A 21,415-nucleotide genomic window follows, 5' to 3' on the forward strand; every position below is an offset into this window, starting at 1 on the left:
AGTATTTATTAGGCACCATGCTCAGGACCCTTTGACAGAGGTGATTGGTTTGTTCTTCAGAGTTCCAAAGGCCCCAGAGATGACCCGTGTGTGTTGCCACCTTATGAACAGAGTCCCCAAAGTCATGTGACTACAGCACAGCACAGCGCAACACAGCTGACTGGGCTACCAATACAGCCGCACCCTAGGGAAAAATGATTTCGGTCCTGACCTGGCTGTTGCATCTGCACAGCCTTGCAGCCATAGAGAAAGTACTGAGCTCTGGTCTCTGGGGCCCTTGAGGCTGGCCTGGCTGCTCAGAGTAGATAAAAGAGAGTCTTGTGGTTCTAAGGCCTCAAGCCACTCCCCCAAGCTGCTGAGCAACTTCACTTAGACACCTGAGCCTCCTCTCCAATGCCAGCCTTCCAGCTGTTCCCTTGTGCTCCTCCCTAGTCCAGTGGGGCTGCTATAATAATTCTTTATTGTTGAAAGAACTAGAGGCCTGATGCACGAAATTTATGCAAGAGTAGGCCTTCCTTCCCCTGGCTGCTGGCACCAGCTTCCCTCTGGCACCTGAGACCTGGTCTTCCCTTGCATGGTCTCAGAGCCTGTGGGCTTTCGTACACAAACCAGCCCCAGGGAGGCAGAGGAAGGACCCAGGACCTGCCAGGGTCATGATGGGGACCCTGTGTCAGGCCTGAGGGGACCCAGGACTCACAATGTAGAAGTTGCACAAAACCACACCTTGCTCTCAGCCTTGGAAGGCCACAGGGCTGGTGACCGCATGGGGTGTCTCCTGACTTCAGCATTCAGGTCTGAGGGAGACTGGAAACTTGATAAGAACTCCATAACAAAATACCACAGACTGAGTAGCTTATCGCCAACAGAGATTTAATTCCCCCTGTTCTGGAGGCTGGCGGTCCAAGAATAAGGAGCCAGTGTGCTGCAGTGAGGGCCCTCCTTGCTGTGTCCTCACATGGTGGAAGTAGCGTGCATCTCTCTGGAGACTCTTTATAAGGTGCTACTCCCGTCCCTGAGGGCTCAACCATCATAACCTAAGCACATCCCAAAGGCCCAACCTGCTAATGCTGTCATCTTTAGGGGTTAGGGTTTAAACATCAGCCTTTTACGGGGACACAAGCATTCAAACTATAGTACTCCCTTCTGGACAGTGCCCTCCTGACCCAAAACCCCATAAAGGGTCTCCTGCTGTGAGGGACTCTTCTCTTCCTCAGCCCAGTCCAGGCCCTATCCAGTAATGCTCCTTGTGTATTGCTGCCTCTCTTGGTCAGGTCTTCTTTCTTGATCAGCCCCCAGTCATAGGTGAGGCCCACGGTGGTGACCAGGACATAGGAGTGGTCATTGGGTCTACTTCCCTCCCATCAATGCCAAATACCAGCTGCACGCACTTGAGACTTGGATGAAGATCTCAGGGAAGCAGTCCTGGTACTCTTTGATGACACTATTCAGCATTTCTGCCTTTGTGATCCGTTCTTTTGCAAGATACCTTAGGAGCAGGATGGTGAGCAATGAGCACAGATTTCCCAACAATGTCCTCCTGGTCACACTTGTGTGGGTGATCGCCACAAAGGGCAACTGTGTCCCCGAGGATGAAATCTGGGAAGCCCTGCAGGTCATGGGCTTGCATGATGGGAAGGAACATTGGATCTATGGGGATCCCACGGGGGTCCTCACCAACATTTGGCTGCAGGAACAGTACCTGCTGTACCTGCAGGTGCCCAACAGTGATCAGGAACACCACAAGTTCCCGTGGGGTCTCAGGGCCCATGCTGAGACCACCAAGTCCAAAGTCCTTAAATTTTTGTTCAGGGATTATAGAAAAGGGATCCTAGTTCCATCCCATCCCTGTCTGAAGAGGCTATGAGTGGTGAGGAAGAGGGGGCCTGGGCCAAGTTGCACCCGGGCACGTTTCAGGCCCATGTCTGGCAGCTTCTCCAGCTGGGCAAGATGTGAGGCTAATTCTTCACTCTGCATTTGAGAAGAGGGAAGTCCACGTTCTAGGTTGTGAGGCCCAGGGCAAGTTGCGGGGAAAATGGTTGTAGCATCTTTTGGTACCCGTGATGATTTAGAAATTTATCCTTGTTTTCTATGGGAATTTTTCAAATGTTGTTTCTTTTCATAGAAGGTTTCACAAGCTCTTTATCTGACCTTCAATTCTGAATGATAGCTTTGCTGGGTAAAGTAATCTTGGTTGTAGGTTCTTGGTATTCATCACTTTGGATATTTCTTGCCACTCCCTTCTGGCCTGCATCGTTTCTGTTGAGAAATCAGCTGACAGCCAGATAAAGAGCTTCACAGATAAGAAAAAGCTAAAGGAGTTCATCACCACCAAACCAGTATTATATGAAATGCTGAAAGGTATCCTTTAAGAAGAGGAAGAAGAAGAAAAAAGTAAAGATACAAATTATGAACAACAAATATGCATCTATCAACAAGTGAATCTAAAAATCAAGTGAATAAATAATCTGATGAACAGAATAAACTGGTGAATATAATAGAACCAGGGGCATAGAAAGGGACTGGACTGACTATTCTCGGGGGTGGGGGGGGAAGAGGTGTGGGGGTGCGGGAAGAGACTGGACAAAAACCGTACACCTATGGATCAGGACAGTGGGGGGAGGAGGGTAAGGGCAGAGGGTGGGGTGGGCACCGTGTGGAGTGGAGCTATGGGGGGAAAAAGAGGAACAACTGTAATAATCTGAACAATAAAGATTTAATTAAAAAATAATAATATTAAAAAAATAAAAATTAAAAAAATAAAAAAGACGGTTTCACAAGCTTCAGCATCTAAGTTTGTGAATGACATTGACCAAACCTGTATTTGTACTACCCAGTTCAAAAGTGATCCTGCACCGTACGAGATCCTGTGGGGGTCCCAGGGCCCATGCTGAAAGCAGCAAGTTGAAAGTCCTGAAATATTAGCTCAGGGCCAATAGCAAGGATCCCAGTTTTTTCCTATCCCTGTTGGAAGGGGTGGAGAGCAAAGAAGATCAAAGGGTCTTATGGGGTTTCTTCACCAGCTTAGTTGACACTGTGGAAACTGTGGGTTCTAAAGGTTAGCTGCTACTGAATATGCTGAGCAGCAGCAGGGATTTGGGGAGGTGTGGGATTGTGGTTGTCTGTCTACATTTCCCTTGTCCACTGCAGGTGTTTTCACTTTTATTTATTTATTTATTTATTTATTTGTTTCTTTTTTTTTATTGTTTAAATTATTACAAAGGGTATTACATATGTGTCCATTTTATCCCCCCGCCCTAGCCAGTCCACTTTTTTTTTTTTAAATATATTTTATTGCTTTTCCACAGAGAGGAAGGGAGAGAGATAGAGAGTTAGAAACATCGATGAGAGAGAAACATCGATCAGCTGCCTCCTGCACATCCCCCACTGGGGATGTGCCCGCAACCCAGGTACATGCCCCAGACCGGAATCGAACCCGGGACCCTTCAGTCTGCAAGCCGACGCTCTATCCACTGAGCCAAACCTGTTTCGGCTGTTTTCACTTTTTAATCCTCACTCATAATAATCCTTCTTCTCTGCCCCTGACACATCCTGGGAGCTACAGCGCCGCCCGCAGCATCGATCCTGGCACTGCAGCGATCTCTGCAAGGGGTGTGAGGCCCTCCTGGGTGAGGACTTTGGTGTCCACTGGCTTCAGCACAGAGGGCACTACAGCATCCATCTCCAGGTGCTCCTGTCAGCTCTAGGGACCCTGGGAGGCCCTCCTGACAGCACTGAGAGTCCTCGGTGGGTCGTCTTAATGAGAACTACTTCCTGCCCCCCTCGCCCACCTCTTTAGAGAACGGGGGAGGGGCGGCAGGACAGGCGCTGTGGGGGTGCAATCTCAGGTCGGCACCGGCGGGCCCAGGCTCTGCCTGGGATCAGGGTGAGGACCAGACAAAGGTCTCTGGGAGCTAGTTCATCCTGTGCCAGGAGCCCTGGGGAGTGAGGCCCACATGTCTGCCCTGGGGTCTCGGGGGTGAGGGCCTCAATGTGGGGTTCCGGCCTCCCGGTTCACAGAGGGAGGGTCCCAGGACCTGCAGGCCTCACGGTGAGGCCGTGGGGGGGGGGGGGCAAGGTGACTCTGGGCCAGAGCAGTGTCCATCGGGCAGGCCTCCTGGGGTGGGGGAGGGGTGAGCTCACGCATTGTGCTTTGTGATTTCTGCATTGGGTCTGAGAGTTACAAGGGGTGGGGGGGTTGGTAGAAGGAGCAGGGCTTCAGGTGGAGGCGGGGAGGGGGGTGGGCAGAACGTGCTGCTGTGAAGTTGAGGACACGGGGAGATTGGAGGCCCGCTCCAAATCCCTGCTGTAACTCAGCGATTTTACTGAAAGGAAACATGGAGAACACAATGTTTCCATAGAGCCGGGCGGTCTGGGGAAGAGGCACCATGGGAAGTGGGGGCAAGGGAGGCAGTTAGGGTCTGATGCTCCCCAGGGACCACGGCTCTGCAGCGCCCCCTCTGGGAACCGTGATGTGACCACGGTGTCCAAGCCAGGGCTGTGAGGACCCTCCAATAAGGACTGAGGGCTCCAGCCGCCCACGCAGAGGGCCCACCCCGGGATGAAGGCTGGTGCACCTGTCAGATCCGGGTACCTCAGGCAGGGCTGTCCGGCTGCGCAGTCCCGCCCACCTCCCGGACTCTAGGACCCAGAGGGACCTGGGGAGGCCGACACTTGGCCTGAAGGGCACAGACCCAGGTCAGCACAGGCTGGGGGCCCAGGCCATCCAGACCAGGTAGGGACCAGAAGGGGGGCTGGGTACAAAGGAGCGGAACTCCGCCCGGGTCAGCAGGCCTGGGTGACCCCACAATTGGTTTCCGGAAGTGATGTCACTGACGCATTGACTTCCGCCTGAGAAGCCTGGGGGAGCTGAGCGCCATCTTTGGGACGCCGGCTTCGGGTCGGTAGACGGTACAGGCGCTGAGGGGAGCCACCTCAGGTCGGCACCGGCGGGCCCAGGCTCTGCCTGGGATCAGGGTGAGGACCAGACGGAGGTCCCCGGGAGCTAGTTCAGCCCCTGCCCGGAGCCCTGGGGAGTGAGGCCCTCAGGCCTGCCCTGGGGTCTCGGGGTGAGGGCCTCGGTGTGGGGGTCCGGCCTCCCGGTTCACAGAGGGAGGGTCCCAGGACCTGCAGGCCTCACGGTGAGGCCGTGGGGGGGGACAAGGTGACTCTGGGCCCAGAGCAGTCAGTCCCGGGAGCCCCAAGGCGCGGGGGGACCATAAGCGGCGAGGCCTGACTTCCGGGTCCTCCGGGTCTGAGACCCTCGGGCGGCTCCGTGTCATGGCGGCGTCTCAGGTCCGCAGAGGGGGTCCGGACCTGCCCGGGGTCAGTGTGGGGACCCTAAGGGAGACTGGAGTCCTGGACCCCAGAACAGTGTCCACCCGGCAGGCCTCCTGGGGGTGGGGGAGGGGTGCTTTCACGCATTGTGATTTGTGATTTCTGCATTGGGTCTGAGAGACACGGGGGTTTGGTAGGAGGAGCAGGGCTTCAGGCAGCACAGGGGGACCCCAGGTCCCGCTGCTGTCAAGTTGGGGACCCTGAGGGAGATTGGGGGCCTGGACCCCAGAACAGTGTCCATTAGGCAGGCCTCCTGGGGGTGGGGGAGGGGTGATCTCACGCATTGTGATTTGTGATTTCTGCATTGGGTCTGAGAGACACGGGGGTTTCGTAGGAGGAGCAGGGCTTCAGGCAGCACAGGGGGGACCCCAGTTCCTGCTGCTGTCAAGTTGAGGACCCTGAGGGAGATTGGGGCCCTGGACCCCAGAATCCTCAGTCCGGGGAGGCCCAGTGGGTAGGCTGACCACAGGCATAGTTTCCTGACTTCCCCATCCAGGTCCAGTGTAAGGAGCAGTGCCACAGGTCAGCTGACGCAGCACGGAGGTGACCCTGGACCCCACAATGTAGGGGACCCCATAAAAGTCCTCCCCTGCTACAAGCCATGGGGTGCTCCAGTGGCAATGAGCATGTGCGGTGTCCCCTGACTTCAGCAGCAGGTCTGAGCCAGGCTTGGAAATTGATAAAACGTGCAGGGCCTCAGGTCCACAGAGGGGAGGGCAGAGTTGCTGCCCAGAGCCAAGTGGCATCCATGGCTTCACATCTGGGTCAGTGAGCCTGTGGGTGTCAGTGAACGGAACAGGGCCTCAGGTAGGCAGAGGGAGGGCCCAGGGCCTTCCAGAGTCAAGGTGAGGACCAGGAGGGAGGACTGAGGGGACCCAGGAAACTCCAGCTTAGAGCTCCACGAAAGCTCACTCTCGCTCTTTGCCATGGTAGGTGCCGCGAATGCTTTCCAGGTATAATGTTCAGTGACTTCTGCCCGGAAGTCTGAGAGAGGCGAGGACCAAGTCTGGAGGATTGCTACACGTCCACAGAGGGAAGGAGCCTAGTCCTGCAGAGAGTCCCGGTATGACCCTGAGGGAGGATTGCCCCCACACCACCACCACAGAATCCAGCTTTGCCCCTTCTGTCAGCACCCTGAGTCCCAGGGACTGAGCTGACTGGCTGAATGCTACTTCCTGCAACCCACCTCCCCACCTTCTTGGAGAATTTGTGAGTCAACCACAAGGTCTGAGGGGAGCCACATCATGTCAGCAGAGGGAGGGACCCAGGATTTGCCTGGAATCAAGGGGAGGACCAGAGGGAGTGCTGAGAGACCTAGGGCAGAGTGGTGAGGCTGTGCCCTCCCCCAACTTCCTCATTGGAGCACCCAGCTCTTGGTTCTAATGGGAGCAGTCTCAGGCTGGCAAAGGGAGGTGTACAGGTGCTTCTTCGTATGTGTGTCAACACCCTGAAGGAGAACTGAGTCGTCTAGCTCTCAGAGGAGAAGGAACAAAATCCAGCTCCATCTCCACTGTCAGCCATGGGAGCCCCTGGATAGGTTGGCTGCATGTGGCATCCATTGAAAACTGCTTTAGGAGACAGAGAGCGATTAGGACTTTAGTATGAGGTAATGAGAGCAAACTTACGTGGGCAGGGGACAGTGGCCAGGTCCTGCTGGGAATCAGTTGAGGACGAGAGGGAGGGCCAAGGAACCATGGAGTCCATCTCCACTCCTCCCATCAGCCCTTATAGTCCACACTTTAGTCACCTAATGTGATGTCCACAGGCTTCCCCTGTGTGTGTGTGTGTGGGGGGGGGGGTGTCTCAGAGCAGTGAGGTCTTTGGTTTCTGGGGCCAAGCCTCAAGTCAGCAGAGGGAGGATCCCTGGAACTCCCAGGGGTCAAAGTGAGAACCATAATGGAGGACCGAGGAGATCCCCACAGAAGCCTGACCATGCTGACAGTGGTACAAGAATCCCTGGCGGGATGACCACGTGTGGCATCTCCTGACATCTGCCATGTGGGTCTGAGAGCAACTGGGACTTGGTATCAGGAACAGGGCCTCAGATGGCCGAGGCGTGGGGGCTGGGGGGTGGGGCAGCTTCTGCCGGGCATTAAGGTGAGGACCTTGAGGGTGGATGGAGGACCTAGAACTCCCAAGCAGAGATTGATTGTGTGGCCCTGCACTTGGACTCCAGAGCAGGGCAACCACATGAGATATTTCCTGAGTTCTGCCTCAGGAGTCTTCACGATGTGAAGGCCTTGGTCTGAGAATTGTGGCTTCAGGACAGCAGAGGGCGGCCCTGGCCTGCTGCCTACATCCTGAGGTTAGGAGAAGGGATAGATTTAGTCTCTGCAAGGAAGAAATCCAGCAGAGGTCTTCAGGTCACTGAAGGGACTTGCACCTCAAACAGAGGGCTCCCACTGAAAGCAGCCCTGCCTCTGTCATCCCTGAAGTCCGTAGGCAGGGGTAGCCTCAGGTGGTGCACCCTTCCTTCTGCCTTGGGCTCTCAGGGCAGATCTCAAGAAAAGGTCCACTGGAGAGGGGGGAAGGTGTGCAGCTTCCCCACTCCACAGGGGAGGAACGTTACAGTGTCTAGCTTGCCCTGTTCTCAGACCTGGGAAGACCCTGGCAGAAAGGACTGGATGTTGCCAACTCCTGCTTTGCCACATGGATGAGGATGGGGGGATCTTGGGGATGTGAGGACGTAGGTCTCAGAGATAACCTGAGATCAGCAGAGGGACTAGTCCCAGGATCTGCCCGGTGCGAAAGTGCTGATCATCCGTGAAGCCTCAAGGCACACCCCCTTCTCAGAAAGGAGGGGTGGTACAAAGCCCAGCTGTCCCCAGTCCTCAACCCTGAAAGGAACAACAGTGGACCTAAGTGGCACGCTCCTTTCTATCATGGGTGGGAAAGTGGGGAGCCTTCGGTGAGGTGGGGTCTTTCTGTAAGGGGGTGAGATAGAGTATCCCAGGTGTGAGGCATGGAGGTAGGAGAGGCCCTGGCAGGAGTGAAAATGAATAGCCAAATGGGCACCGGGAATGCAACCGGGACAGAGGGCCCAGTCCCTGCTTCCAGCATTTTGTGATGATGGCAGGGATACCGTGGAGGTGCAATGGGGGGTGGGGAGATGTGGAGAGGGAAGATGGTAGCCATATGAGGCTTCCCCTGGAGTTTGTGCAATGTGGTGCCTCCTCATTCTCTTGGGGCTGTCAGGTAGGTGAGGACCTTCGTCTGAGTGGACAAAGTCTGGTCATCTGAGGAGGGGTATCTGCTCAACAGTGAGAAGAGTCCCGGGTCTTGCCAAAGTGAAGGTGAGGGCCCCAAGGGAGGAATGGGTGTACCCCAAGCCCTGAGACAAAAACGGGACACCACAGAAATCCAGCCTGCCCCTACTCTAAGCCCTGGAAACCCTGGGCACAGCTGTCAGTCTAAGACACTTCCTGAGTTTTAGATTGGTGGTCTGGGGGAGGGGAAGGCCTTGGTCTGAGGGTCTGGACAGAGGTTGAGTCAAGTTCCCATGAGTTGGCAGTGGTTACAGTGCAGAATGAGCGGACCCCAAAAACAAGCATACATGGAGCCCAAGGTCTGCAAAGCCATTTTTGCCAGGAATGGGGAGACCTGGAATTGTGGGTGTACTGGCTCCCCTCACTTCCTCCTCAATTACCTATGGAGATGAGGCCTTTCCTTTAGGAGGGTAAACTCAGGTTCTCAGATGGAGTCGTTTCAGTTCCTGGACAGTGACAGGGTAAAGGCTTAGTGGGACAGATGGAATCAATAGAGTAAGGTCACACATTATTGTTCCTTGGTGACAACTATTAGACTCTGGGCAGGTATGGCCAGATGTGGAGCCACCCCAAGTCCTTCTGGTTAGTTTCAGAAGTGTGTGGTCTTGTTCTGAGAGTTTTGTCTCAGGCCAGCAGAGGGGGAGAAGAAGGCCCTGCCTGTGGACTGGAGGAGACCCTGAGTGAGCATGGAGGGGATCCCCCATCCAGAACAGAGGAGACCCCACAGCACCCAATCCCACCTCACCACACTGTCTTTCCCAGGACCTTGGATTGTGCCAGCTGCACCCTGAGGATCCTTCTCACTTCCTCCTTCAGGATCCTTCTGGACAGGTCGCTGAGGAGAGAACCGTGTGAAGCCCGAGAGCACTCCTAAAAAAAGAGACCTGTAAGTCACCATTGTCAGATCTGCCTAGGGTGTGTTTCTTAGCTGAGGCCCCTCACACTCCCTCTCTCTCACAGGCCCGTGGGTCCCCATTGCCCACCTTCCCACACTCTGTCCCAGCACACGTCATCATGCATCGCCATCAGATGAGTGAGCTCTGTAAGCCTGAGGAATACCATCAGGACCCAAGGGAGAACCAGGAACTGGTGGTGGTGCAGCTGTTCAGCCCTGAGGAGGAGGAAGAGGCCATGTCTCCCTCCTCCTATGTCCCTTCCTCCCTCTCAGGACTATGCCAAGACAGCCTGGAAGAGGCAGCTGCTGCTGAGACACCAAGTCCTCCCCATAGCCCCCAGGGGGCCTGTCTTTCCCCCACTGCCATGGCATCCTCTCCATGTAGCCAATCTGAAGATGAGGGCTCCAGCAGCCGAGATAAGGAGGGGGCAAGCAGCAGGGAGGACTCTGAAGAGGCCGAGTCTTCTCTGCAAGGTGCCCTATGTTTAAAGAAGGCTTACCTGGTGATGTTCCTGCTCCTCAAGTATTGTGCAAAGGAGCGGACCACAAAGGCAGAAATGCTGAGTAGTGTCATCAAAGAGCACCAGGACCACTTCCCTGAGATCTTCAGCGCAGCCTCTGAGTGCATGCAGCTGGTCTTTGGCATTGATGTGAAGGAAGTGGACCCCAGTGCCCACACTTATGTACTGGTGACCACCTTGGGCCTCACCTATGATGGGATGGTGGGCGATGGGCACAGATTTCCCAACACTGGCCTCCTGGTCACACTTCTGTGGCTTATTGCCGCAGAGGGCGACTGTGCCTCTGAGGAGGAAGTCTGGAAAGCCCTGCATGCCAGAGGGGTGCATGACGGGAAGGAGCATTGGCTCTATGGGGAGCCCAGGGAGCTCCTCACCAAAATTTGGGTGCAGGAAAAGTACCTGGAGTACCGGCAGGTGCCCAACAGCAATCCTGCTCGCTACCAGTTCCTGTGGGGTCCCAGGGCCCACGCTGAGACCACCAAGTTGAAAGTCCTGGAGTTTTTGCTCAGGGTTTATAGAAGGGATCCCACTTCCAATCTATCCCTGTCTGAAGAGGCTCTGAGTGGTGAGGAAGAGGGGGCCTGAGCCAAGTTACACCCAAGCACACTTCAGGCCCCTGCCTGGCAGCTTCTCCTGCTGGACATGATGTGAAGCTAGTTCTTTCCTCTGCTTTTGAGAAGAGGGCAGTCAATGTTCTAGGTCGTGAGTTCTAGGGCAAGTTGCGGGAATAAGGGCTATGGCATCTTTGGGTTCCTGTGATGGTTTAGAAATGTATCCTTGATTCCTTTCGGAATTTTCAAATGTTCTTTTTTATAGAAGGTTTCATAAGCTTCAGTATTTAAGTGTCTGAAAGGCATTGGTCACACATGTATTTGTAATTGTCCAGTTCAAGAGTAATAGATTTGCTGCCCTAGCCAGATTTTCTCAGTGGTTGGAGTGTGGCCCTAGGACTGAAGGGTCTCGGGTTCATTTCCAGTAAAGGGCATATACCTAGGATGCGGGAGGCAATCAGTGGATGTGTCTCTCTCACATTGACGTTTCTCTCTCTGTATCTCCCCCTCCCTTCCACTCTCTTTTAAAATCAGTGGGAGACAAATATCCTCCTGTGAGAATTAACAACAACACCAAAACAAGGAGTAAGAGATTTGCTACTGTGTAACACAAAGTGGAGCACCTTTCAGCTTAGTTTGTGACCCCAAACTAGATGACATGGTATCAGAACAGGATTTCCTTGGACATGTGAAAGAATTCAGCGGTGCAGTGGATGGAGTCAAGAAATAGAAAAATAAAAGCAAAAGGTTGTTGATTCTTGCTTCTTATCCCTTCTCATCTGTCTTTTTATGAGACAAATTTACATAAGGATCTTTGGGTTTGCTTGGTTCATTCAAGAAAGTGGATACATTTTATCTGAATGAAGACCACCCCGGCTCAGTGATTCATTTATTCCCCAGACATTGACTGATCCTCTGCCCACTGGAAAGAGCAGGGCACACCCACCCACAGGATGATAGTCTAGGTGCTGAAGTCTTATAAGGAAGGGGGTGAGCTGTCCCCGAAGTCGTACAGAAGAAGCAAAAGAAGGGGAGAGGTAGTGGGACTCGAGGGGACAGCACGCAAGTGTAAATGGCCTCAGCCAGGGCAGTTTGGTGTTTGGGAAACAATGATTCCCTCTGTGGACGTTGATTGTGATGAAGCTGGGTGGTGGCAGCAGCCAGACTCTCAGATGTTGTGCCAGGCACCCCTTTTCATGCCCTGGGGTAGCCAGAGCTGACTCCATTTCATTACATTACCTTTCATGTAACTTGGGCAATTCTAAGCAATGTATAGATTTTTGTTGGGAGTAAAATGAATGATAATAATGGTTTGGATGGAAGAGCAGCTGTCAGGGACGGACAGAGTTGGTCTTTGGCTCAATTTCATGGAACTTTTAATTGCATCCAGCTGGGAAAGGCTCCCCCACCCCTAAATTTTAAAATGTATTCTGCAAGAAGGAGGTAACATTTACCTAGCTTTATTTACAAAGCAGAGTGTTTGTCTAGTTAATTTTTTTTTTGTTATGTAGGATTTTATTGGGGTTACATTAGTCGACATGAACATATAGGTTACATGTGTGGATTACTAATTTACAAAATCTGTATATAAGACCATGTGCCCACCACCCAAAGTCAGATCTTCTCCTGTCACCTGATATTGCAATCCCTTTCTTCCTCCACCCCCTCCCTCTGCTGTTTGTGTACATAAGTTTCACTTTTACATCCCACATATGAGTTAAATCATATAGTTCCTTAGCTTCCTCTGTTTGACTTATTTCACTTCGCATAATGTTCTCAAGGTCCATCCATGTCTTTCGCTAGTTTAGTATTGCATATCCTACTGAGGTACATGCTCCCTGAGATGTAGTAGATAACAACAAGAATAACAACAAAAACCCAGAGTAGAGGATGGTCGGGCTTGGGGTAATATAATATTAAAAATAACTGCCATTCATCACAGTTCCTATCTCCCCCGTGCACTGTGGGAGGTGCTTTACAAACACTCTGTACATTCCTGCAGTCCTGTGAGACAGGGGTTATCAAACCCACCTGCTTCACAGATGAAGAACCTGGGGCTCTTAGGGACAGCTAATGTCCCCAGGATCACATAGCTAGTAAGGGACAGGCAGAGATTGGATCCCTGGTCTGAATTCCTCTAAGGTCCATGCCGTTCCCACCCATCCCAGAGTGTGCCTAACCTTCTGACTCATAAATCATTTTTCTTCTCAGTACTGCATGATGTCTCTCAGGCAATAAAAAGAGGGACCCTGGGCCCAAGGCACTAAAAGCAGGCCTAAGGAAGGAAGGTGACAGTGTGAATAAAACACAATCTGGGTATTGTCTGTGGCCTTTATTTACCAAGGTTCCTCCTGCCCAAGTCCCAGGGTCTCTTGAGAGCTGAGATGCTGGCATTTCATGCATTTTTCCACATGACAGCATCGTTCCCCTGGGCTTCCCCTGTGTGCCCTCCTGTCCATCCCTGGATTCTGGCCTGTTGACCAGCTTCTCACTGTTGCCTCCTCTGAAGGCTGTGGCTACTCACAGTGCAACAACCCGAAAACTCCTACCTCCCCTACACCCCCACCGCCCCCAGCTTAGAACATTTCTACTCCCTGCTGAAGTACTGATCATCCATCCCTCACCCTGGAACTGCTCTGATGGAAAAATCTCTTTGAATTTGAGCAGTGACCTTTAGATACTCAGATATCCTGCTGGATGTCTTCTGCACATTCTTAACATGCTTTCCAAATGAATTAATGAGTACAGTATGATTGGGCCCATAATCTACCAATTTGGGGATGTCACCCTGAAGTTAGAAAGAAGCTTTGTTAGAATACCTGCTGTTTACAGTAGGAGTTTAATGGGGTGTCTTATTTGAAACTAGCCACTGAACGCATACATGGATGAATCAGCTTATCTAGGTGGTCAAATTCCAATGCCTCCTTCATAAGTGGTAGATACAGAAAGATCATGGAAATCACTGTGGAGCAAACATCTACGGAGGCTAAATTCCCCTAAACTTGGAGCCCCCTTGTAGGTGAAAAATGGTTTCTATGTAGACATGCTCATCCTAATTACAAATTAAAAATAATGATCTTTTACTCCCACTGTTTCATGTCTGTGTGTCTGTACCCCAGGAAAATAATCATTTTCAGTGTACCTGATGGCACCTGTATAGGTGTTCAGGTATGTTCAGTCATGCAGAGGGTAGCAGAAACTCACAAGATTTTGGTCATGCATCAAAAGGAAAGAGATAATTCTCAGCCAACTGAGTTTATATAGGTTATCTCAAAGGGAAGTGTAGGAAAGTGTTATTGAGTGAAGATGGCAAACCCACTCAACTGATATTTGTAGGATCCTATGAAAATTACACGTGATCCTGAATTTGAAATCTCCTATCACATGGTAGTCATTGAAAAAGCTGGGGAATTTAAGGCAAATTTGACCTTCTCAGAAATTCCTCCAAGAAATGGAGGTTACTGTCATAACAACTTATAATTGTTCTTTTAGCACCTAATATGTAACAGTGTAGGGAGAGATTACAAGGTCTCGTCCACATTTTGTCTTCCTCTCCTTTGTGGGCATATGGGAAAACTACATTGCCAGTCCACTTGTTGTTAGGAAGGGTCATCTACCTGTTGTCACTGAGAGCTGATCAGAAATAGTGTCACATCCAGACATCCGGGAGCCAGTATGGCAGTTCCAGCCTTCCTATTTCATTCAACAGCAAGCATAGCATCCCTGTGTTGAGACGGTGGGACTACCATCTTGAAGTATCCCAGATCTCTGAGTCACCCGATAGAGGAGATCTCCTGCCCAACTGCATCCAAATTTATATGCACACAAAAAGACTTTTGTTATGTTAAGTCATTCATATTTCAGTTTTCCTCTGTCTCATCAGCTTGCAGTTACTTCAACTGACTAATACACAGCAACGTTATCTGCTGTTAGGTGTATTTAAATAGTTTAATTATAACCATAATTCTGTATATAATGCATGTATTCTCTTGGAAAAAATTCTAAAAGTAGATAACTGCCTCCTTGTGACGTCCTTCCAAATTTCAGCCTCCTACTCAGAGGTGACCCTAGCTAACAGTGTGGCTATAAGCTTAAAATGCAAAGGGTCTGAATATTTCAGGTTTTTAATAAATATTGCTCAAATTTTCAAAAATGCCATACCATTTACATGCTCATATTTTTTATGTGAATATATTTTACTTTCAAATATGTTTTATCATTCCTTTAAATTTTGGTTAGAATAGTGGGCAAAAATATCTCTTCACTCTTGTTTTAATTTGTATCTCCCCCATTTTCAAATTTGATTGAAAATAATACAAACTTCATTCCTTTCCCATACAAACCTGGATTCATGCAGTAATGTTCTGAGCAACAGGATTCCTCTGGGCTTGGGTTAACATTCTGAAATTCTGAAATGTCAACAAAACACTTCCCTTTTACTTTGAGAAGCACGGATTCAGTCAGGAGCCAGGGAAGGGGACCCGACAGGACACCGTCAGCCAGTGAGGGGCATTGGAAGATTGAGGGGAGAGCGATTGCCAGAATCAACAAGAGAGACCACATGCAGCACCAAGTTCAGAGGGCCCCAGGCAGGATGGCAGCCAGGGTACTCAGTCCAGAGTTCAGACTAGGGAGTAAGAGCCTGAAGGAGAGTAGGTGGGGAGGAGAGTAATACAGGACAAAGAGCAGGGATAGGCTGGGGAAATCTCTGAATCATCCTCACCAGCTGGATGTTGCAGGGTCTATCTGAAGAATGGCCCGGTGGCCTGCCAGACCCCAGTCCTTATCCTTAGAGTCCCGCTGCCTCTGACAGGAAGAGTATAGCTGGCTCCCTGCATCGTTCAGATGAACCACATCTCTTGACTACTCTAGTGGTGTCCCGGGGTGGGAGCTGTCATGATGCCTACTAGCAGCTGGGAACTTTACACCTGCATGTAGGGCAACCCCACATAGAGGTTGGGGCTATGTGAATGAGTGGGGTTGGTGTCTGGGGACCGAGAGCTGAGATAGGTCAGGAATACCCATGAGCTGTGCCCGCTGCAAGGAAGGTGAAATCAGAAGGGGAAAGTCACAGGACTAATCATTTCAGATTCTGCAGACAATGGGCTGGGTGTGGACATGCTTGGAAAAACTATGTGTACATTGTTCCTGGCTCCTACTGCCTGAGGGGTTTCTGAGTTCTTGGCACAATAAGGGCAGGTGTCCTGTGGATAGCACTGCTGGCCTACGTTGCCAGCAGATACTGTCTAGGATACCGGATTGGTCTAGGTGTAGATGCTTTCAGGGTGAATGGAAAATCCATGGGAATGCCACCTTAACTTGGGACCTTAACCTGGGGATGTGTGGGGTCCAATGCAGGAAACACCAAGGATGATCCTGTTGAGAGCAGCTCCACCTCCAAGATGGTGTTTGGCCCCAGGGAAGAGGTGCCCATAATGGCACCCTCAGTAACAGAGTCCCAGAGGGATATTGAAGTTACATGAGCAGTTGGGACACTTTGGGTTTCTTCCATGGAAGGGGAAGGCCCAGGCAGTGGGCAGGCTCCCCATTTTGAAACAGTGAATGGTACCCTGCAGTCATCATATATATAAAACAGAAAAAAAAAATTCTGATTGATGGATTTCAGGCATAAACTTACCACTTTAAATACTCTCCTCTAGGCATCCTAGTCAAGGCCGAGCGTACATCCACCAATACTCAGATACTTTCTCTAACCTTGTTTAGGCAGATGGCAGCTCTGTGGTAACTTAAGTTGCTTATGCCAAGCAGCACAAGGGACTGGAGGCAACCTTGGGCCCAGGAGGCTAGGATTCATGAATCCATCCTATACATCCTATATCTAACTGGTACATTTCCAAGATGCAGCCTGTATCTACTGGTAGTCTATTGTGGTCAAAATTTTAAAAGTGAAACCTCTTATTCCAATAAAGCCTTCCACACTAATCCATTCCACACACATAAGGAAGGCAGAATAGTCTGTTTGAAATGAAGACTATAAACCCAGAGTCCTGTTAGTCCAGCACCCTTTCTTCCCTTTGGGGGCAGTGGGACCTGACACAAGGCACAGAAATCTAAGGTTGTCCCTGAGCACAGCTGGGAAAGTTCTGTGCTAGAAGACCTTTCTTTAGACATGGACTTCCTCATGCTCCTGCACAGGTGTATAGAGGTAGAGTCCATTCTGTCCAATACACTGAATGCCAGTTTTTCAGCCTGGCTTTCCAGCACTGCCAACAACTTGTGGCCCCCAACCTCTGCGGCCCCAGCACACTCTCCCATCCCATTTCTTGTTTCCTTAAGTCCTTATTAACCACCACCTCTGAACTAGATACACATAGGCCCACACTGTCCTCCTAACTACTCATCTGTTCCATATTGTCAGCATGGGACTGGTTACTCTGCTTCCAAACCAGCAGCCCCCATAGGATTTTGCACAGGCCCTTCCCTGGTTTTGATCCCAATCCCTGTCTTTGTGTTCCTAGGCCTGGGTCTGCTTCAAACTCCTTTCTGAGAAAGAGGTCCCTCCCTTGACCTAGTAACCTCTCAGCACTAATTTGGTAAGCTCTTTTTTCAGCCACAGAAATCCTTCTTTTGGGGTGGGAGGACTGGCTGGGATAGACCCATAATAGAGAAATTCAGAGAAGCTGAGAATCGAACCCACTCCACCCAGAGCAGGAGCGGGGCTCCTGGAGAGGACCCCTCACTAGGACAGGCTTTGTGGCTGTAACGGGGTCTGGACACTGGTGGGGGGGGGCTCATTCCCAAGGTCAGGCTCACTTGCCTCACATGTATATTCAGTCCTCCCTAACGATGGCCAAAATGCTGAGGGTCAGGGAAATCTGAGATTGAGGAACGAGGGGATGGTCCACCCACTGAAGGACAAATGCCATCAGCTCCAGGCCCAGGGCCCCTGGGCGTCACCCACCTCTGGCCTAGGCCCATCTAAGCCAGCCCTGTGCACCTTAGGATGGACTAGCCCAGCGGGATAATCTAGAGCTCAGAGGGATGCACACTAAACAAGAACCTTCTCCCACCCACTGCTGAGGGTATGATCAGGTGTAAACACAGAGGCTTCTGCTGAAGCCCCGGCTGGAGTAAGGGTCAGGTACCTGCCTCACTGCCCCGATGCCTTAGGTCATTCTCATGTGGAGGTGTCATGTGTGAGAGCAGCTATGTGACAGCAGGCCCCCTCCTCAGTGTGAGGCAGCAGCGAGAGGCACGGTGACTTCAGACTGACCTCACCTCACCAGTGGGCACTCCTGTCCAGGACACTGAAGCTGCATCCGGGACCCCACCCCATCACAGGTCCACACAGGGCAGACGTCAACGCGTTTGTGCTGTGACAGCTCGAACCGGATCCCTTTGAATAACTGCTTCCATTGTACATGTTTTGCAGTAAGACAGTGGGTGGGGCTATGCCACTCTGGACACTGGTAAAGCAGCTCTGGAGGTCGCCAGCCAGTATGCATGTCTGTGCCCACACCCCCAGGACACAAGGTGCTGCTTACCCATGGCCAGCCTTCCTGTGCCTGCTGATCTTCTTCTCCCCGTCAATGATCCACTGCATGATCTTCTGGTTCTTCTCTGAGTCCTCTGAAGGGCCTGGCACCTCAGTACTGGCACTCTTCCCTGACTCAGTCTTCTTGGCATTTCTTTTGGAGGTTGTGCCGGCCTTCCCACTGTAGGCCAGGCTGTCGTTGGCATTGGGGGTGGTGCCCACACTAAGTGGCTTCGGGTCTTGGCTGTGTGACTGTGCAGCTCCGGGCCCCATGCAAAGCTGCTCTGGACCCGGCGGATGGCCTCGGCCTCAGCCTGCTCCTTGGGCCTGGCCACACCATGGTGGCTGTGGTGGTGGCTGTGCCTATGAAGATGCAGGCCAGCCGCTTCTAGCTTTGCCCCCAATTTGGGCACGTGCTTACTGTGCCCCAAGGTTGTACCCCCCAGCACTCCTGACGTCTTGGGCATGTGTCCGCTGTCAGGGGATCGGTGGCCAGGCCCGGGTGACTGGCAGCCTGGAGTCCTCATAACCCGCTGCACATGCTCATACAGGATGCTCTCGGGGTTCTCCTCATGTGCATCCCGCAGCCCTGTGCAGCCTACGTCCATGTAGCGGGGTGGGAAGCTGTGCCAGGCCGGGGCCAAAGGCAGCTTATGACTGGTCCCCAGGGGGGCAGAGGACACATCGCCATCCTCCCCTTCTTCCTCCATCCGCACAGCTTCAGTCACTCCTCTAGTTTCTCCTCTGCCTCCCGAGTCTGCTGAACAGCCTCCAGGCGGTGGATGAGCTCCGCAGCGAACTTCTGGGGCTCCACGTGAATTTCCTTTGGTATTCGGTAAGTACGAGGAATGTGAGGTAGAGGCACTTGCCCATTGACCTGGACGCTCTCCTGCATCTCCCTGCGGTGCTGCTTAGGGATCCTGTATGGTGGGATTCCATCCACACTGCTGTCAGTGAGGGAAAGGCTGTCTGCGTCGCTGGAGAGGCTCTGCTGCTCACTGTCATTGGTGCTGGTGGCTGGAGCGAGGGCATAGCCAGAGTTGACATAGTAGGGGTGGACAGGCTCCCGCCAGGATCCATATCTGAATTCTCTGCCTTCGCTGTACCGTCTACTTGAGGAGGCCCAAGGGGCAGCTGTTTCCTGGAGCAGCTTCTGTGTCACCCTACTGGCGGGAGCAGGGTCTCTGCCATCATCTTCATCTATATCTTGGTCACATTTCCATTCCTCGTCTTTGTTCAAAGTGGGCAGATATCCAGATATGCCCTTCCCTGTCCCTGACCCAGAGCTCTGGTTACTACAGAGCTTTGGGCTCTCTGAACCTGTCCTTGTGTATTCCAAATAAATATCAGACTTGAGGAAGGAGGGGTAAGTATTCTCCTCCATGGTAGATTGGATTTCAGTCTGGGCCTGGTCAAACATGGCAGGATCAATAAGCTGCTTCATAATGCAGTCCTTTATGAAACTCTTGGTGGCTGGCTTAGTTTGCCTGGATACGATGCCATTGTTATCAAGGATGTACTTTTGGTAGATAGCTTTGGCCAGCTTCAGTCTCTTTTCCTCATTTGAGTCGCAGGGCTCCAGTTTCCTGAAGCCGGTGCAGACAAACCAGAAGTCCAGCAGGTCAGCACAGTCCTCCTGCTTCAGGAAAGTCCTAAACAGGTTTATCCCATCTTGATTGTCTAGTAAGGAGTGCAATGACTCGGCCCACTTCAAGTACGGCGGGGTGGGTGAAGCACTGCCCTCAGGCTCATACCCCAGGTCCCGATCTGAGCGCCTCAGAGTGGCTGTTGAAGTTTCGCCTTTAATACCAACACCTTTCCCGGAGCAGAAGCTGTGGCTGACCGGCCTGGGGTCTGTGGACACCCGTTCACCCTCCTCACCAGGCACTGGAGGTCTGGGGGCACCTTCGATGAAACTTGCGAGGTCCAAGGGGAAACCCTGCTCTTGAATATTCATTTTGAGACTCTGCATCAATGAACAATGAGCGCTGCACCCTAATACATCAGTATTTATAGCTCCAAAGTGAATCAATCTGTCCTGCGCGCTGCAGCGGCGGCGGCGGCGGGGCCCCGGCCAGGCTCCCGAAGCGGTGCAGCACTGTGCGGCCCAGGCGCGGTCCAAGCGCTCAGTGGCGGGGGGCGGGCCAGACTGGGCGGGGGCGCGGCCCATGCGCTCAGTGGCAGCGCGGCGGGCGGGACGGGGCGGGGGCGCGGCCCTAGGCAGCCCCCATCGCAGCAGCAGCGCGGCGGCCCCAAGGCGGGCATGGGCAGGCCTCAGCGGAGCCGCCAACCCCGGCCGCCCACTCTCACCGGTTTGCTCCACGAGGACACGAGTCCGGACCGACTCTGGCCAGTCCTGGGGCGGCAGCAGCGATCGTTTCCCCAGGAGGGGAGCTCAAGCCCAGAGTCAACGGAATACTTCTTAACTTATTCTGAGAAGTGTCAGCATTACCTTGATACCAAAGCCAAACCATGGAATTACAAGTAAACTATAGGCCAATATCCCTTAGGAATATACAATCAAAATTCCTCAACAAAATGTTAGCCAACTGAATGAAGGAACATATGAAAGGGTTTATACACTATGACCAAATGTGGTTCAACATACAAATCTCAATTCATACAATATAGTAAATACCTAAAATAATGGAAAAATACATGATCATCTCAATTGATGCTGAAAAAGTATTTGACAAAATCCAATAACTTTTAATGATAGAACATTCAGCAAGTTACAAGTAGAAGGGAACATCCTCAACATGATAAAGGACATTTATGAAAAATTAAAAGATAACATTATAGTCAATAGTGACAGACTGAAGGAACTTTCCCCTAAGATCACACACAGAAACACACGCAGATCACAATACTGAACACAATGAAGAGGAGCACTGATGAGTTGTGACACAACTTCAAGAGGCCTGAATACATACACTTGCAGACCCCAGAGGAGAGACAAATGGGGGGGTGATGGAAAAAGTATTTCAATGAAATATCTACAAATTTGATGAAAACCATAAACCCAGAGATCCAAGAAACACAGAGAATGGGAAGAACAAGAAACATGAAGAGAACTACACCAAGGTCCATGATATTTAAATTACTTAAAATCAATGATAAATAGACAATCTTGAAAGTACCTAGAGAAAAAAAGAGACTTTACTACAGAGGAACAAAGATAAGGGTAAGAGTAGATTACTTGTCACAAACAATGAAAGCAAGAGGAGAGTGGAGCAATATCTTTAAAGTACTGAAAAAATAAACTGTCAACCAAAATTCTATATAGAGTGAAAATATATTGCGAAACAAAGGTGACTTTTTCTAAAATACAAAACCTTAAAGAATTAATCACC

The 21,415-nt window shown here is 51.5% G+C and overlaps 2 protein-coding genes across 2 annotated transcripts; one reads left to right on the forward strand and one right to left on the reverse strand.

Annotated features, from left to right (window-relative positions):
• Positions 1-9,614: 9,614 nt before the first annotated feature.
• On the forward strand, positions 9,615-10,601 carry LOC308511893 (melanoma-associated antigen 4-like; the record flags this gene model as incomplete). Its single annotated transcript, XM_081081730.1, has 1 exon — positions 9,615-10,601. The coding sequence occupies one exon, from the start codon at positions 9,615-9,617 to the stop codon at positions 10,599-10,601; it is 987 nt and encodes a 328-aa protein (XP_080937856.1).
• A 7,467-nt stretch (positions 10,602-18,068) lies between these two features.
• On the reverse strand, positions 18,069-20,019 carry LOC308511894 (axin-1-like; the record flags this gene model as incomplete). Its single annotated transcript, XM_081081731.1, is given in 3 exon segments — positions 18,069-18,295; positions 18,298-18,789; positions 18,792-20,019. Coding segments are annotated over 3 exon segments (1,947 nt in total).
• Between the last annotated feature and the right edge of the window lie 1,396 nt (positions 20,020-21,415).

Source organism: Myotis nattereri, assembly GCF_964212035.1.
Source record: "Myotis nattereri genome assembly, chromosome: X".
Lineage (NCBI taxonomy): Eukaryota > Metazoa > Chordata > Mammalia > Chiroptera > Vespertilionidae > Myotis > Myotis nattereri.